Raw genomic sequence first — 18779 nt, forward strand, 5'->3', positions numbered from 1 at the left:
AGCAGTGTCACCACTGAGAAACCTTGATTTGGCCCCCGGAAAGGCTGCCAGACCTCTGATGAGAGTGGAGGGACCAGGAAGGAGAAGTTCTTTTGAACAGCCCCATCAAGACATCTGGACGTCTGCAAACAGAGTAGATCCAAGTCCTCTGGAGTAACTTTGGGCGTCTGCTCCCAGCTTGTTGACAGACTTAGTCAAATGGTTTCAAAGCCACAAGGGGATTTTTTAATCAACATTAAGTAAAAATTTCCTGTGTGTCTTGTGGTATAAGACAAGTAAGGATGCGAGATGTGGTCCCTGCCATCAAAGTCTTTATAGCTTAGGGAGAAAAAAAGGTATGAAGACAAACACTTACAATGTGACAAGGGCCACAAAGGGGTAGAAATCAAATGATGTAAGGGAAGGGAGTGATGACTTTTGTCGGAGTGACCAAACAGGTTTAACATAGGAGGTATCATTTGAACTGGGCTTTGACAGTGAGAAGGCTTTAAACAAATAGGGAAGTGGAGGATATGTTAGACAGAGGGCGAGATGTGAAAACAGGTAAAAAGGTAGGGAATAATAATATTAATAGCAACTGCCACCTAGTAAATCCTCTCTATATGATAGGTGTGGTGCCAAGCACTTTATCATGACACACAATTGTAGTCTACACTGAAAACTGATAGATGTGTGAGAAGCAGCTGAAACCTAGCATGACCAAAGTTACTTGAATTTCTATCTTATTCATTTCAAAATGAATGAAGCAAAATGAATGAAGCGTTACCTGGGGTGAGTTGCATAAATACCGAAGAAGTTCACCAATATACTGAATGACAGTGACATTATATTTTCTGCAGTCATCCCAAAACTGGCTGGCTGAAAATTTGTTCCGCAAAACAAGAGTAGCACCTACAGAGAAGTGTATATAAAGTGTTAATAAAGAGATGCTACAAAAAACTCCCTGGTTGTATTTGTCATTTTTGAAAGGTAGAACTTTAAATGTGAATTATATTCACAAACAAGTTTTGAGTATCAATTAGATTCAATACAAAAATGAATAAGACATGGTTTAGGATAAAACCAGGCTTTAACCAGGATAAAAACAGAGGCTTTCAATCTAGTGAGGGAAAAGACACATACAAACATCTTTCTAATAAGAGTCAGTGTGCAATAAATAAGAGTTTCAAATGAATCTCTAAGGGAATGTGAACATGAGTGTGTGTGTGTGTGTGTGTGTGTGTGAGTGTGTGTGTGTGTGTATTAATTCTGCTTGGGGGCAAGGGCTGAGAAAGGCATTTTTTTTTTTTTAATTTTATTTTTTTTTTTTATTTTTTAAAAAAAAAATTTTTTTTTTCAACGTTTATTTATTTTTGGGACAGAGAGAGACAGAGCATGAACGGGCGAGGGGCAGAGAGAGAGGGAGACACAGAATCGGAAACAGGCTCCAGGCTCTGAGCCATCAGCCCAGAGCCCGACGCGGGGCTCGAACTCACGGACCGTGAGATCGTGACCTGGCTGAAGTCGGACGCTTAACCGACTGCGCCACCCAGGCGCTCCGAGAAAGGCATATTTTGGAAGAGGTAGATCTGAATTGTGTCTTGAGCAATGAATATGAATAAAGGTAAGAGAATTCCAGGCAGAGAAAACAGTATGAAACAAAAAGATAGGACAGTCCAGAAGGCGTTGGAAGATAGCCAAGACTCAGTTGGCCTGTAACTGGAGTGGTGAACAGGGGGTGGCTCATGGGAGATGAGCCTAGAGAAGCAGCCAGGGGTGCCATCATGGAGAACTTGGAAGTGCCAGGTGGAGGAGTCAGACTTAACTTTGCAGGCAATGGAGAGCCAAGGTCTTGAACAAGCAGGAAATCTATTCTTTGATGGGTGAGGTAGACATAATAATGGTTCCCAAAGATGTCCATGTTCTAATCCATACAACCTGTGAACATTCTACCTTACATGGTAAAAAGAACTGTGTAGATGTGATTAAGTTAAGGATTCTGAGATGGGAAGATCATCCTGGATAACCTGGGTGGGCCCAAGGTAATCATAAATGGCCTTCTAACAGGAAGGCAGGCAGGTCAAGGGCAGAAGGGGATGGATGCAGAAACAAAAGGCTGGAGGAATGTGTTGTGAAGACAGCAAAAGTGGCCACAAGCCAAAGAATGCAGGCAGCTTCTAGAAGCTGGAAAAAGCAAGTAAATGGACTCTTTCCTAGAACTTCCAGAAGGGATACAGCTCTGCAGACACCTGGATTATAGGACTTCTGACTTTCAAAACAGAGAAAAAAATTATGTTGTTTTCAAGCCACTAAGTTTGTGGTAATTTGTCATAATAGCAATAGGGAAAGATGGGTAAAAAATATATATATCAATGTGAAACTATATCATATTACAATGGGTAAAAATAATATATATCACACCCAACCAAATTATAGTCATAAGATGTAGTAAAGTGAAATAAAAACATCTCAGAAATACTTTTTCATGCTCTTAGTTTAGCTTTACTCCTAAATATACAAGAGTGTGATGTTTTAGAAGAGGAAAAGATTTTTTAAATATGATTTTTTCTTCCTTAGAATGTATCTTTGGTGCTTAAGCAAATGTGTGAGCAGTGAATTAGTCCCTTTGGGAGCCTCAGAGTTCCCCAGTTCTTGAAGAGCCCAGCTATATGATCAGGCCCAGTCAGTTGTTCCTGGCTGATGTGGAGTCTGGTACTGTGGCTGGGGTAAGTATTTTACAGTTGATCAATAAGTTGATGAGGGAAAAAGAGAGGCTTGGGCCATCATGCATGCATTTATATATGTATGTGGATATATGTTATTATATATACATATATGAGTATTTAAAAGGAAATGCCACACGGGGGAAAAATTAAGTTTTTTTTTTTACTTAGAGGGTTAGAGATGGCTTTCTGGAAGAGGTGGACATTGGACTGAGTCTTAATGTATACAAGTGGCATAAAGCCTACTGAAAGGAAAAAAATGGCAACTCTAATTTGAATGGCAACATTTCAGAAAGAAAGAGAAGAGATGGAAAGCAAGGTATTCTGACCAGAGCTGAGGAGTTGCGTGAGGGGGGAAGAACGAAGTAGGATGGGGATGGCTAAGGGAGAAGTTTACATCAGATGCAGATGGAGATCCACATGCAGATTTCGGAAGACATAAATGACAGAGGGGAATTATTTACAGAACTTAAGAATCAAGTGTCTTAACTTGGATAAAAATGTTTTAAAGAAGTTTCCTCCTTGATATCCTGAACATCTGTAGCATTATTTATCAGACTAGCAGGCACGAGGAAATAGAAATGATTCTAGATACTTGCTGGTGATACGTGAGCCAAGTAGCTTTGCTGTTAACATTGAATTAAACGCTGTCCCTGGCAGACAGGAAAGTAGGCAAATTTTGTATTACTTTCCCTGTTGAGCACATACGAATGTGTACTGGACTCCAGTGCCCTGTTGAGAGAAAAGTCTTACCAGTCATGATACATCCATGGAGGCCGACCATAAGCGCAGCACTGTGGTACAAGGGCAGGGTGGTATAGATGACATCATCTTTCCTAATTCTGCTTGCAGTGGCAAAGCTAGCTCCATACCACAGGCGATAGTGATTGATCTTGGCAGCTTTCGGGAGACCTTTGCAAAGATACAAGAGAAGGCATGAGTGAGTCAGGATGGAATCATTCACAGACCAGTGGTTTGGAAGAGAGATCTGGCTTAGGAAAATCCATCATCCAGTGGTTAGAGAGTGCAGAGGAGAGGGCCATGACTGGTTACATCAAGAGCCAGCAAATTTCTTCTGTAAAAGACCAGATAGTCAATGTTTTAGGCTTTGCAGGGTCATACAACCTCTGTTAAAACTACTCAACTCTACTATTATAGCCAATAGCAGCCAACCACAGAAAGGAATGAATTCGGTTGTGTTCAGATAAAGCTCTATTTACAAAATCAGGTTGGGAGGGGCTGTATTTGGCACACAGACCATAGCTTGTTGACACCTGAGTTAGATGTAATTAGAAGAAAAAGGCATGAATGTCTATCAAATTTTTGTTTTGTGCCTACCACCTTGTAAGGTATTTTCAAATTTCGTTTAGTTCTCATAATTAACAAGGTAAGTAAAATTATATTCTTTAATCCACAGATGAGAAGGCTGAGATTCAGAGACATTAAATAGCTTATTCCATTCCCATCACTTTCCTTCATAATCACTTTTATGCATTCTTTAAGTATTGTTCTAGAATTTCTTTATATAAATATAAGCAAATATGAAGAGTTGCTTATTGGTTCTTGCCCTTTCTCCACCCAGGGGCACCCGGGTGGGTCAGTCAGCTAAATGTCCAACTCTTGATTTTGGCTCAGGTCTTGATCTCACAGTTGTAAGTTTGAGCCCCGCCTCTGGCTCTGCGCTGACAGCACAGAGCTTGCTTGGAATTCTCTCTTTCCTGGGGTGCCTGGGTGGCTCAGTCTGTTGAGTGTCCGATCTCAGCTCAGGTCACGATTTAGTGGTCTGTGAGTTCGAGCCCCGCATCGGGCTCTGGGCTGATGCCTCAGAGCCTGGAGCCTGTTTCCGATTCTGTGTCTCCCTCTCTCTCTGTCTCAAAATTCATTCATGCTCTGTCTCTCTCTGTCTCAAAAATAAGTAAATGTTAAAAAAAAGAAATTAAAAAAAAAAGAAAATTATTAAAAAAAAAAAAAGGAATTCTCTTTTTCCTTCCCCCTCTGACTCTCCCTACTTTCTGTGTCTCTCTCAAAGTAAATAACCTTAAAAAATTCACACCTTTCTGCACTTTCTCCCCCTTCTACTTAGCAATTTATGGTAGAAAACTGTCCACATTTATACAAAGAAATTTCCCTTATTTATTTATTCATTCATATATTCTTCCCCTCTCTCCCTCCCTCCCTCCCTCTCTCTCAGTTGCATCAAGTCCTTTGTATGTTACATTATAATTTATTTAACTATTTGGCTATTTCAAATGATGCTGTAGTGAATAGCCTGGTCCACATGGTAGTTTGCAGTATGAACAATGCTGTATTTGTAGGATAAACTTGCTGAAGTGAGATTGCAGGGTCAAAAGATAAACATCTTTTGTCATTTTGATAGGTATTGGGAGTGTAGTTTCAGTATATTTGCAATTCCTTACATGTAATTTATGTCACTTTTTTGGTAAGACTGTATTAAAAGGATATATTTATATTGTACCCAGGGGAGGGTGCCTGGGTGGTTCAGTCAGTTAAGTGTCCGACTTCCACTCACAGTTCGTGAGTTCAAGCCCTGTGACGAGCTCTGTGCTGACAGCTCAGAGCCTGGAGCCTACTTCGGATTTTGTGTCTCCCTCTCTCTCTGCCCCTCCCCCGCTCACAGTCTGCCTGTCTCTCTCAAAAGTGAATAAACATTAAAAAAAATTATGTTGCTTCCCAGGGGAAGTCAGTTTAGTGGGGGGAGGGCACAAAGCCATTACTAAGGAGCTGGGGCTAGAGGTTAAGACCTGAGTGGGTAAATGGACGTTGTGAACAGGAAGATAGTTCTCTGCAGACTCAGACCCTTCCATATTTGATGGTGCCTTTGATCAGTATTGCCTAAGAAACAGCCATTCATTATAAGGCAAAGCAGTATGTCCAGCACACTACCATAATTGTAAACACAATTCAAAATTCATTTTCTTTGACAGAGGGCCAGTGGCATTGTGTCAGTATCAATGCCCCATTCTACACTAATACGAAGACATAGAAGAAGGCATCAATAAATCAACTGTATCCATGGAAAAGAATTGTCTGGATAGTAAAAGCTCTATAGTATATTTTTATTTTATTTATTTATTTATTTATTTATTTATTTATTTATTTTTCAACGTTTATTTATTTTTGGGACAGAGAGAGACAGAGCATGAACGGGGGAGGGGCAGAGAGAGAGGGAGACACAGAATCGGAAACAGGCTCCAGGCTCTGAGCCATCAGCCCAGAGCCTGACACGGGGCTCGAACTCACGGACCGCGAGATCATGACCTGGCTGAAGTTGGACGCTTAACTGACTGCGCCACCCAGGCGCCCCATTTTTTTATTTTTATTTTTTTATTTTTATTTTTTTTCAACGTTTATTTATTTTTGGGACAGAGAGAGACAGAGCATGAACGGGGTATAGTATATTTTTAAAAATGAAATACATAGCCTTTGCTGCTTTGAAGTACTTTCAAAAATTTCCTAATTTAAGATTTTGTGTTAGTGAAGAAATATGAATGTTTGGTGGGTATTATGTAATTTTGTGCTAAGGACTGTGAGGAACTTTGTTCTCCAACTGATTAAATGAGTTCTTTTATGTAATCTTTACCAGAGTAACTTAGCAAATATTTTACTCAGAGATAAGGAGAGAAGTAAATACACACCAAACCATTTATCTTCCAATTAAATATAAATTCTGAATTGCGGGATTAAATGAAGGAGTGTCCATTCTCTTTTCCTGTAAAAAATTTTTTTAAATGTTTATTTATTATTGAGAGACAGAGAGAGACGAAGCACAAGCATGGGAGGGGCAGAGAGAGGGGGAGACGTAGAATCTGAAGCAGGCTGCAGCCTCTGAGCTGTCAGCACAGAGCCCAACGCAGGGCTTGAATTTACCAACCATGAGATCATGACCTGAGCCGAAGTCGGAGGCTTAACCGACTGAGCCACCCAGGTGCCCCTCCATTCTCTTTTTCTCCCTAAAATGGATTTTATATCTGACTGCTAAAACCTGCAGATCTACTAAATGGGTTTTATATTTGACTGCTAAAATCTGCAGACCAACCTGCAGGTCTAATGTCTGGCATTAAGACAAGAACTCCTTGTCAGTAACCAAGGACTCTGTTTTTCTCAATCATTTCCCAAAGGTTACAATTAAATTTTACCATTCTATTAAGAAATGAGGGTAGAAGTCTCATATATTGAGGTACTATCTGTACATAGGGGAAGCATTTGGTTAACTATGTCATTCCACCATTCTGTTGGCATGCTAGGATATAACTGCCGGCAGATGGAAAAAGGATGGGCATGCTTTGGGCATTGGTTTTAATATGCCATTCCCAATCTCCCTTCTTCATTTACTTAAAGAAAACACTAAGTGAAAGTGATTGTATGAAGTGAAGTTGACATTCAGGTCTGAAAACTGGGAGAGCAGATGGGTGCCGAGGGCCTGTTAAGGTGAAGGAGGGAGTGTTTATAGGCTGGTGTTGAGATAAAAGGCTTTACCTATAATCAGTTAGAGTGTTCTACAAGGAAACTCATGTGTGCGTTACCTTAAGTTAAAATTTTAGGGGCTCCTGGGTGGCTCAGTCGGTTGGGCGTCCGACTTCAGCTCAGGTCACGATCTCACGGTCCGTGAGTTCGAGCCCCGAGTTGGGCTCTGGGCTGATGGCCCAGAGCCTGGAGCCTGCTTCCGATTCTGTGTCTCCCTCTCTCTCTGCCCCTCCCCCATTCATGCTCTGTCTCTCTCTGTCTCAAAAATAAATAAACGTTAAAAAAAAATTTTAAAAAAAATAAAATAAATAAAATTTTAATCAAAAGAGAGAAGATTCACATATTCAGTTTTCCAATATTAGTAATAATGGTCAGCATGCTGGTACTGGCTTCCTGTCCTCCTTCTAACTATATCCCTCAGGCCTCATATTATTAACATTTTCATAATGTTTTCCCTGGCCTATATTAGGCAGACACCACATATCTGTTAAATGGAAGAACTGGGCAGTTTTGTGGCAGAGAGGTCAGATTTATGAGCTGTGGAGTCAGCCTACCAAGGTGAATCTTGACACTTCTATCTGTCTTGAGAAGTTCTTACCCTCTCAGTTTCTGGATTGGTAAAATGGGAATAAGATTGGTATCTGTCTTAAGGATGGTAGGAGAATTGTATGAACATAGACCATAAAGCTCATAGGAGAGTGGATAGTGCATTCTATCTTTAATAGTGCATGTTCTATATAGCAATGTTCCAATAACACTGTTAATTGGCAGTGTTTTCTCTTAGTGGCTCATAAAGTTATGGTGCAGCTTACAGTTGAAGATATCCTAGACTGGAAGAAATACACTATTTTAGGCCCTGGGCTACAGCCATCCTATACCCACAGCACCAAGTCAGTGTTGCATGGGAAGATAGCGGTAAAAACATTTATGTAAAATACAACCCCATTATTGTCCTAATGTCTTCTTTGGAGTCCCATTAATAATTGGTTATACATTATGTGTGGACTTGGAATATAATATAATAAAAATCCAACAATCATTTAAAACTTCCAAAAACCTATTCAGTGCCAAATTTCATCCATCCTCACAATTATTTTTGTATTTCTTGCTTAACCTATTTATCTGTTCTACATACCAACTAGGGGAAAATATGTGTAGCCTGGGCAAACCCAAATAGGATTATATGCTATGAAATAAGATCAGTTCCCACAGGTGAAAGAGCTAAATCCTCTAACTATTAGTTATTGGGTAAGTTTTGCCAAAGGAAAAGACCATTTGAAAACCTAACCCAACATTTAACTCCTTCAGGATTGGTCCATTTCTTTGAGAATCCTCTCTTTATTTTTACCTGTGGTTCCAGAAGTATAAATGTATAAGGCAGGACTGGAAAAACTGACTTCAGACCTCCACGACTCTGGAATAGGTTCTGTTGACACTTCATCCACTTTGTCCAGTAAAGATTCAACCCCATCCGTGTTAGAAGTTCTGCTCACATAATAGATGGACACATTATCCTTTTTCAGGCTTGGTAGCACCTCTTCCACAGCTTCTTGTAGTTCTTAATAAGGAAAAAAAAAATCCAAACACATTAAATTAGTCCACTTTAAAAAGTTCTATTAGTATAACAAGCCTCACAGTAATTATGTTTTTGGCATAATTTTTGCTGAACTGTGTAGACATGACAAGTGGAGTTATAGTCACGTGATATTAAACATGGAATTTGCTACATGTGAAAAATATCACAAGATTTCAAAGTTTGAGGGAAGGCTAGGTTTTAATGGTTTCATAAGCAGCAGATAGTTGGTTGAAATCTGTACAAATGGACACATGGATAAAAACCAAGATATATAAGCATATAACTTATAAGCATGTCTGGTATACATCTCAAAATACTCCAGAAATGAATTTGGTTATTCCTAATATATGTGTCCCCTAGTGATGAAAAAGAAAAAAAGAAAATTTTAAGGTAGGAGACGAGGAATGAAAACAAGGCAGCCATGCTAACTAAGATGATAGAAGTGAACTTTATATAATATATATATGTGTGTGTGTATATATATATATATATATATATACACACACACACACACACATATATATATATACACATATATATATATATATGTATATATATATATATTAATGTTTATTTTTGAGAGAGAGAGACAGAGCACAAGTAGGGGAGGGGCAGAGAAAGAGGGAGACACAGAATCTGAAGCAGGCTCCAGGCTCTGAGCTGTCTGCACAGAGCCTGACGCAAGGCTTGAACCCATGAACTGCGAGATCATGATCTGAGTCGAAGTCAGATGCTTAACTGACTGAGCCACCCAGGTGCCCCAACATATATATATGTATATATATATATATATATATTTAACATATCAGTAACAAATAGTTCCCCAAGGAAGGTTCAGCTTATCTGAGAAATAACCTCCAAATTTCATAAGCACATTTTCTGGTATGAGAAAAAAACAGGACTGATTAGCATGTTTTTCAAACCATAGGGCACAGTACAATAGTGGGTTTTTAAAATCATTTGAAGTGACCACATTAAAAAAAATTAAAATAGAAGGAAATATAAATTTTCAGAGTGTATCACACAGAGTAAGAGGGAAGTATCAGTTTTTTAAAAATTTGTTTCAGTTATGTGGGTGTCTGGGTACTGGGCCACAGACAAATATATTTTTTACTATAGGTCAATGCCAAAAAAACCTTCATGTTTGCTACTTGATTTATGTGCCCTTAAATCACAAGATGAGATGACCTTTAAGCTTACTTATCTTGAACTTGTGATAGCTGAGGTGAATATACTTAATAGGAAGGTGACCCAATACCGGAAGGAATTACCTTGGGGAGGCTATACCTAATGCATCCTATATACTTTGTTTTTCAGATGTTTATATATGATGTCTCCATCAAAACAAAAAATATCATCTGGACAGATGCATTAAAAAAAATTTCAAAACATTTTAACCAGAGGACTCATGCACATGGTAAAAATCAATCAAAGAGTACAAAAGAGTCTATAATAAAGATCAACAGTCCCTTACCCCATCCCTCTTAAAAACTAAACCTGCTGCCTAGAGGCACAATCCCTTTTCATTTTTTTTAAACCTAGGTCTTGTAACAGTCACTTGTCTGTCACCAAACAATGTGCTTTTCCTGCTACCTTGAGACCTAACAATTTTGATCCCCACCCTTGTTTTACCCTTGTCCACTCCCAACAGTTACTATCTCCACTTTATGTTGTCTAGGTTAATAGTATGTACATCTATTCTGAGGCTATAATTCCATCTTCCCAGCTTTGTTTATGGGTTGGTTCTAGAAGCTGAACACCAATAATCAGGATCAACAAGATTATAACTATGTAAATATTATTCACTGCAGAAGTAACACACTATAATCATACTTCCTGAGTTTTCTCCTGGAGTTCCTATTGGCTATCATTCTTTTATTATTATTTATTATTATTTATTTTTATTTTTAGAAAGAGAGAGAGAGAAAGTGTGTGCATGTGAGCGCTCAAGTTGGACAGTGGCAGAGAGAGAAAGAGAGAGAGAATCTCAAGCAGGTTGCACACTAGCACAGAGCCCGATGCATGCTCAATCTTAGGACCATGAAATCATGACTTGAGCCGAAATCAAGAGTCAGATGCTCAACTGACTAAGCCACCCAGGCACCCCTGGCCACCATTCTTCAATAAACTATTTGCCTCAAATATTTTTTTAACCTCCATCAGATCAGCTTCTCCCCCTTTTGGCCCCTTGAACTTCCGTTCTCCTTTTCTACTCTTTTATTTTAACAGGTTCCTTCAGCACTTCAAAATATTAACCAAAAATATGACTGTTATAAAAACACCCCATTCCTTGCCACTGCCTTGGTCCAGATCCTCATTATTTCCTACTTTAATCATCCCATTAGCCTCCTGATCAATCTCCTTATCTCTAATCTTTCCTTGCTTCCAACTGATCAGCTACACTATGGCTTCTTGTTACTGCCCTGTTCAGAATCTTTCAATGGCTGCTCATCCTTTGTGGTGAGTCCACTCTCCTTATGCAACATGTGAGGTCCCGAGCTCATTCACAGTCTAACCCCTGGGGACTTTTCTGATGTCATCTCTTAGTACCATCTCTTGTCCCCTTTCCTTTAATTACACTGATCTATGTGAACGGAATGTACCCATATCCTCACATCTCATGGGCTTTGTTCAAATGGTTTTACCTGCTTTGAGTGCCCTCCTACATCCGGGTCACCTGGAAAACTCCAGCTCACCCTTCAAGACTCACCCTTGGTGACACTTCTCTCTGTTGCCTTCCCTCCCTCTACAAAGTGAGGTGCTCCCACAGGGGCCTGCATATACTTCTGGCAGAGTAGTTAGTACATAGTACAACTTGCTCGTTCTTTTTCTCCTCTATTAGTGAAAACTTTGAGATTAAGGATCATAACTTAATCCTCTTCACATAGTCAACAGTAGTGAGTGCTCAACAAGTGCTTGTAATTCAAAGAATGTGCACAAAGGATTGTGTTTGTGTGGAAGAGACAGAGGAATAAACTAGTTGTTGATTTAAAAAAAATTTTTTAACATTTACTTATTATTGAGTAATAATAAGAGAGAGAGAATGAGCAGGGGAGGGGCCAAGAGATGGGGAGACACAGAGTCAGAAGCAGGCTTCAAGCTCCGAGCTGTCAGCACAGAGCCCAACGCAGGGCTCAAACTCACAAACCGCGAGATCATGACCTGAGCTGAAGTCAGACACTTAACCAGCGGAGCCACCCAGGCGCCCCTAAAGCTGTTGATTTTAAAGGATTCAGATCTTACAATACTATGAGTTGATAAACCTCTAATAAAATATAATGCACAATGAAATAATTATTATAATACAGATATGCCTTGCATACAAGGGCCCAGACCAATAAATTAAAAATGACAACAACAATTGCTACTTCAAGAATTAAGAAATCTCCTCCCTCTTTCCCTTCCCTCCCTCCCTCCTCTGAGGCTATATACTTAAATACTGTGTTATAAGTTACCTGGATTAGTCTTTCTTCTCTCCCTCCCTCTTTCCCAACATTTATTCAATATCTATCTAAAGGGTGCTCCCTATGTACCAGGCATGGTTCTAAGCACTGGATATAACAGTGAACAAAACTGATACTGTCCCTGTTTCTATAGAGCCTAATGGGGGAGGAAATTATCCATTAAAATAAGGTGTCCTAGGTGTCACAATAGGGGTTATGATGTTTGGGGAGGAACACAAAGACAGCCCAGAGGCAGGATCATCTAAATGGAGACCTGAAAGATAAACAAGAATTGGCAACAAGTTGAAGATCAACTGAGATTGGCTGTGCCTGTTTCTAGCAGAGGGAACAGCTTATGTAAAGGCTGGGGGGCACACAACATGGTACCACAGTAACTAAGAGGCTAAAGCTGACTGGAGTGTAGAACAGGAGGGAAGAAGGTTGGAATAAGAGGCTGGGATGGGGGCAGGGCCCAAGTCCCTGGTGTAAGTCAGGCAAATGGACTGCGTGGAAGACCATGATAAATTTTTCAGCATGAAATTTACATTCCATTTTTTAAAAAAGGAAAAAGAAAATGTAATTAAGCAGGTGTCATGCTTGATTACAGTTCAAGCAATTTGGTGTCAAATATCTTCTACTACATTCATCTTCCTACCCTACCAAACATTTAGTTTGTGATACCTTTCAGAGAAGGCATCTCAGCTGTAGGGAAGGCCACTGACCTTGCCCAACACAATTTCCCTACATGTCCTCTGGGCTGCTGGTGTACAATTAGCATTTGGGCATTGACCTGAGGGTCCAGTGACTCACCAACCATATTAGACACACCTAACATGTCCAATTGTAGCAGCCTTTCTTCCCCTAGAGATGCTGCTATAAAACTGAAATTTGAAAGGAAATTCTGGAAGTGAATATCAATTATTAACTATCTCTTTGTTATTTGGTGTCTTTCCTTAAGCTTTTTATGACTACATTTGGACGTACATGTTTTCCCCTTCACAGATTTTTTATGTAGGGCGTGTGTGTGTGTTAATTCTTACCATAAAGTCTGCTTACTTAAAAGTGGCAATCAACAACTTGGATACAAAAGCTCAAATAATTCTACTTGGCACAGGTTGAGTTGCTGGGAACTCTGGGTTTTGAGATTTACATGCAGGAATGTTCTTGGGAATGACATCTGTGAGGCTGTAAGAGAAGCGGACTGGATAGAGGGAAAGTTGAACAGTGATGCAGTCACATAGGGTACTCGCTCAACTGATCCTCTGATCCTATGGGGACTCTGGGCCTGGGATGGCCCTTCAGGATTGTTCCAAACTAAGGAAAGTGGGCTATACCTTCACCCCTGCCCGTGAACCAGTCACTGGATGCAGGAGGCAGGGGTGGGGGTGGGGGGGAGGGTAGTGCTTAACCTTGGGCACAGTGGCTCTTTTTAAGCAAGGGCAAATCCTGGAAGTGGTCTCAGCTGAGAACTTTAGCTGCCAATGATCCCAACAGATAAGGAATGAGCATCTCAGTCCTGAGAGGGGATTTGGGTAGTCTATCACAGCATCCACTATACATTGCATCCTTACTGATAGCAAAGCCCTTACATTTTTCATTTGTATAGACCAATTTGTAGAGTAGCTTTACACAATTTATGTCATAATTTTCACAAGAACCCTGTGGTAAAGATACAGTAACCCAATTTCTTTTTTTTTTTTTTTCAACGTTTACTTATTTTTGGGACAGAGAGAGACAGAGCATGAACGGGGGAGGGGCAGAGAGAGAGGGAGACACAGAATCGGAAACAGGCTCCAGGCTCTGAGCCATCAGCCCAGAGCCTGACGCGGGGCTCGAACTCACGGACTGTGAGATCGTGACCTGGCTGAAGTCGGACGCCTAACCGACTGCGCCACCCAGGCGCCCCCAGTAACCCAATTTCTACAAATGGGGACAGAAGCTCAGTGAGTCTATGTATGAAAAGACAGATACAAAATGAACAGAAATATACTGGGTTTATAGGATTCCTGTCTCCTTATATCAGCCATTCAGGTTAAAGTTTTGGAAGACGGCTTTACTTTTTAGAAGATGCTGCCTATTTGACCTTCTGCTCAGTACTTGTTAAATGAAGCATGTGGAATCTGCCTTTGAAGAGTACTACTGACAATCTCTTGTTCATGTTCTTTGACAAGCATAGCCTTGAGCTTTATTAAAAGCTTGGGTGTGAAAAACAGTATTCACAGAAAGTTATCTCAGTGGTGTAGAGCAGACCTGTTGATTCCTCAATGGTCTGGTTTTAAGCCATGGATTGAAATAGAACCTCAGAGAAAGCAGTGCATACTGGAGTGATGGAAAATTGAGTGATTACCACATTTCTCCTCCCTTCCTTAAAATCTATCTTGTTAAAAAAAAAAAAAAAGAAATCAAGATAGCATATGAAGTTTCTCTGCTTTTTTTTTTTTTTTTAATAAAAGAAGAAGAAACTTATGAATACCTGGGCCCATTCTTAGAAAGTGGGGAGAGAGGGCAGGTGGCGAGCTGAACCAGTCTTCACCACTGAGCTGGTAAGATGCTACTGGCTAACTCTGCAGCTTTCTGCTAGGAAAGGCATTTAATCTAGAGGCTTGTTCTGCTACTCCATTGCCTCATTGAATGGGTATCTGATGGAGTTAAATCAAACACCCCAGAAATGCTTATCAATAAAGTGGGACCTGAAAAGGAGGCAATGAAAGGAAATGTGTTTTGATCAAAGTTCTAGGATGATTGTGAAATGGTTGGTAGATGGGCAAGTCAGGATTGAAGGCTTTACCTTTTCTTCATTCAAAAAGGCACCTGAAACACAAACTGGTTCTTGACAGCCCTTGGAGACAGTCTGAAAACAGCCTTTCAAATGCCATTTGTAACCGTGATTTTGCATTTTTAGCATAGGCAGTTTGGAACTTTCACATTTAAGAACCCATTGTCTGGTCTGTACATCGACAAGGTACGAGTTAGAACACCTTCAGATAGAGGCGTGCATTCACCTCTTCCCCTCCCCCCACAAAACAAATTGCCCTGAGGTCAGAAAGATGTTAACCAAGGGTAAGTCTCGCCAGCAACAAGTAAATCTTTAACAGGGGAATACATATTCATATTACCTTTGCGTAGTTATATATCTTCTTAATATTATTTTAAAGTTCTTACTTAAGCGAACTCTCACTTTCTAAATAGTCCCAGAATCAAGCATAATTCTTTGTCATGAAGTTACCCAGTCATACCAGGACTTACATAATTGTTATCATTTGATATCCACAAGCAGCCATGTCACCTTTCTACTAGCTATCTACTTCCCTATTTTTCTCAGGAGGCTGTAGGAAGGTCTTTTTGGAATACTGGCCACTTACACTCAATGTGCAGAATAATCTGAATTCTATCCTTCTTCAGATTCAATAACATTAACGTCTGATTTAAAGTTGTTTTGCTTCTACCCTTCTTGTTTCTAAGGAAAAAGAACTGCTGGCCTTCCCGAATATGCTAGCAAAGTGCTAGTTTATTTTGATGGAGATGTACAACCACCTGTCTTGCAACCTTTAGTTATGAGCAGGGTAAGAAGAAAAATTTTAGAGAATGTCTTTAAGCTAGCTCTCTGTTCAGACCTTGGGCTGCTTGCGATCTCAGCCCTTGAGTACATTATTATTTGATGTTTCCGTTTTTGTCCTCCACTATCCTATGCACAGACCCTCCCTACTATGGTCCCAGCCCATCCTATGCTCATGACCAGCTCTCTCTCTGGCAATGAGACCCCAGGAGAGCACCTCTCTCCTACAGCCAACTGCCAGAGGTGAACTGGGAGGTAAGCAAATCTGGTAGGGTGAGGCTGGGCCTGGGAGATTGGATCTAAATGGATTTTCTCAAATCAGGATATATTTAACTTTTTTACATCATTTTTCATGTCCTCATGCCTAATCCAATGGTTCTTATGCTTCAGAGAAGAAAGCCTATTGCAACCAACCAGAATAATGGAACTCATTAATTTGACAAACATTATTGAATGACTACTATATGCTAGGTATTGCTAGGTCGTTATTCAAAGATATATGAGAGAATTCTAAGCCTTTGAGATAATCAAAGTCCAGTGAAGCAACTCATCTAAGCTTTTCCTTGTACAACTCAGAGAGAGGAGAGAAGTGGAGATCAGATTATCTCTATGCCTTGATCCTTGATTAAAGTTGGCCCTGGAAAATTAATCCCCTTCATGGAAGTGAGGCCTCTGCCGTTAGCCATTCTTTGAATTCCCTGAGTCCTTATTTTCTCTACAGTAGAGTCCCTTCAGTAAACAGCCTTTAAAAACTACCACTATTGTTGTCCTTACATAGCAAAACTCTAATGAAGCATCTGTGTTATGAACCTGATGAAAACAGCCTCTGGGGCTCCTCTTGCCTGGAATCCCCTCTCCCCTACTGCACTTGCCCAGCTCACTGTCAATGCCTCCAGGAATTTTCACTCTCTGCTCATCCCCTGCCTCTATCCATCCCCCCCCCCCCCCCCCCCAAGGCCCAACTCTGTAGTTCTTTCGGCATACTTATCACATTCTTCTGGGTATCACGTTCACAGACATTTGGGTATGTGGCTTAGTTCTTTTACTGGAGTGTAACATCCTTGAAGTAATTCATCTTATTTTCTCCCTGTCCTTTTGTGGCAACTAGCTTGTGCCTTGTGGGGACTCTCTACCTGGTGGTTTTTATATCATCTGCTTTTCTAAACCTAACCTCAAAAGTTTGTGCTACAAGACTTGATTACAGACCTAATCTCTGCAGTCCCTGACCTCCCTCACACAAAGCCTGAGATACTATGCAGGCAAGTAGTATTTAAATCCCTCCTGAATTGGTAAAAAAGATCACTGCGATACTTTCTTAGGAACCAAAAGGTAAAGTAATAGGTTTAAGAGAGTCTTCCAGTTACTAAGAGATTAAATCGTCTCTTTTCTCAGGCAACTAGAAATTGTTGGGGATTTTCTTGAAAGGATCATCCTTTCAAGTGTGGCAGGAGGGAACTACAGAACCAACGGTCGCTTTGGTTATAGATGTAATGGGGACTGACGGCACTGCAGCAGATCCCCAAAGTCTTGGGGAGTAGGTGGGGTAACCTTCTCTGCAGTGAGAATCCAGAGAGGCTAACAGCATTTGAGAGCCCGAAGCAGCCGTGAAGACCCTCTATTAGAGGAGGACACCACGGGACAGGAAGGGAAAATGACTTTCTCGTGATCATGTAGCCAATCAAACAGCAGAGGTGAGAACATTCCGGATCCTCTAGAGTTCACACTCAAGACTCTGCATTTTAATGCCCATATTGTCGGTTTTGGTTAAAAGCCTGGACTCTGAAGATAGACAGCTCTGGTTAACCCCTCTCCTCAGCTCTACAACCTGGGACCTAAGGCTTCACGGTCCTCGGTGGTCTCACCTACAAAGCCCGATAGTAAGCCCTGTGTTATGTGAGGATTAAAAGCAACACTATGTACTGCACGGTGCTTAACACAGTGCCTGAAAGAGCTTCCACAACGGGCTGTTTTAATGACCATTAGCGTCTTGAGGAAGGGTTGCCATCCCCTCCCTCTACACTTCCAGTTCGGACCTGAAGTTCCCTTTCCAACCCCCTATACCATGCAGTGGCTGGTCTGTCAAGGTGCGGGGGAGCCCACTGCCAGGGCGGGCGGTCCCCGGGCTCACCTGGTGAGACCAGTAGCACCTTCGCGCCGCAACACTGGAAGCAGTGCAGCAGGGACTTCGCGCGGATGTTGGAGTTGAGGCACGACATGGCACAGCCCAGCTTGGCCAGCCCCAGCCACAGCCACACGTAGGCTGGTTCGTTGCCCATGAAGATCGCCACGCAGTCTCCCTGGCGCAGGCCGACGTGGTCGTGCAGCGCCCGCGCCACTTGGTTGCTGCGCCGGTCCACCTGCGCATAGGTGAGCGTCTCGTCACGGAAAAGCAGGAAAGGCTTGTGCGGGCTCTGGCGCGCTTGTTCCAGAAACTTGTGAAGGACGGTGCGCACCGGCCGCTGCTGCCCGTATCTGCGCACTCGCCGGGCCACGCCGGCCAGGCGCAGGAAGTAGCCCACGTCCTGGAAGAAGTAGGGGCAGCAGAGGTTCACCAGCAGCGGCAGGAGCAGCAGTCCCGCCAGAGCCGTGTACAGGGCGGGCAGCATGACAGCGGCGGGGCCCCCAGTCCCCGCGAGGACAGGAGGCGCGCTCCGGGCGTGCAGCGCGGCGGCGGGGAGGGCTCCTCGCGGACGGCGGGCGGGCTGCGCGGGGGCGCGGCGAGGCTGGGGTGGCGGCGGAGCACCTGAGCTGCCGGCACCAGCGCGGGCTCTCGGGCAAGTGGAGCGACGTGTGGACTGCCGGGGTGACAGGAGGGACCCGCCGGCTGAGCCCGCCCCCTGGTGGGTGTGCAGCCACCTGCGCGCTCGGCCCTGTGGTCTCCCCCCACCCCCCCGGCGGGGAAGGAGGCTTTGAGGCGCTCCGCGCGCCGCCGGCGGTCTGCGTTGTGACCCGAGTACCTTCCACCTCGGAGCCACGGTTTCCTTGTCCGAATGCTGATGACAAGAGGCACTTAGCGG

The 18779-nt window shown here is 42.1% G+C and overlaps 1 protein-coding gene across 1 annotated transcript in view; it reads right to left on the reverse strand.

Moving 5' to 3' along the window:
- SLC27A2 (solute carrier family 27 member 2) overlaps positions 1-18527 on the reverse strand; it is a 44240-nt gene extending 25713 nt beyond the window's left edge. Inside the window, exons 1-4 of the mRNA XM_047863123.1 lie at positions 17891-18527; positions 8536-8745; positions 3456-3614; positions 767-891 (exon numbers count right to left, since the gene is read on the reverse strand). Of these exons, the coding sequence (XP_047719079.1) occupies positions 767-891; positions 3456-3614; positions 8536-8745; positions 17891-18368 (972 nt within the window). The 5' untranslated portion in view covers positions 18369-18527. The remainder of the gene's footprint in view (positions 1-766; positions 892-3455; positions 3615-8535; positions 8746-17890) is intronic.
- Between the last annotated feature and the right edge of the window lie 252 nt (positions 18528-18779).

This window comes from Prionailurus viverrinus, chromosome B3, assembly GCF_022837055.1.
Source record: "Prionailurus viverrinus isolate Anna chromosome B3, UM_Priviv_1.0, whole genome shotgun sequence".
Lineage (NCBI taxonomy): Eukaryota > Metazoa > Chordata > Mammalia > Carnivora > Felidae > Prionailurus > Prionailurus viverrinus.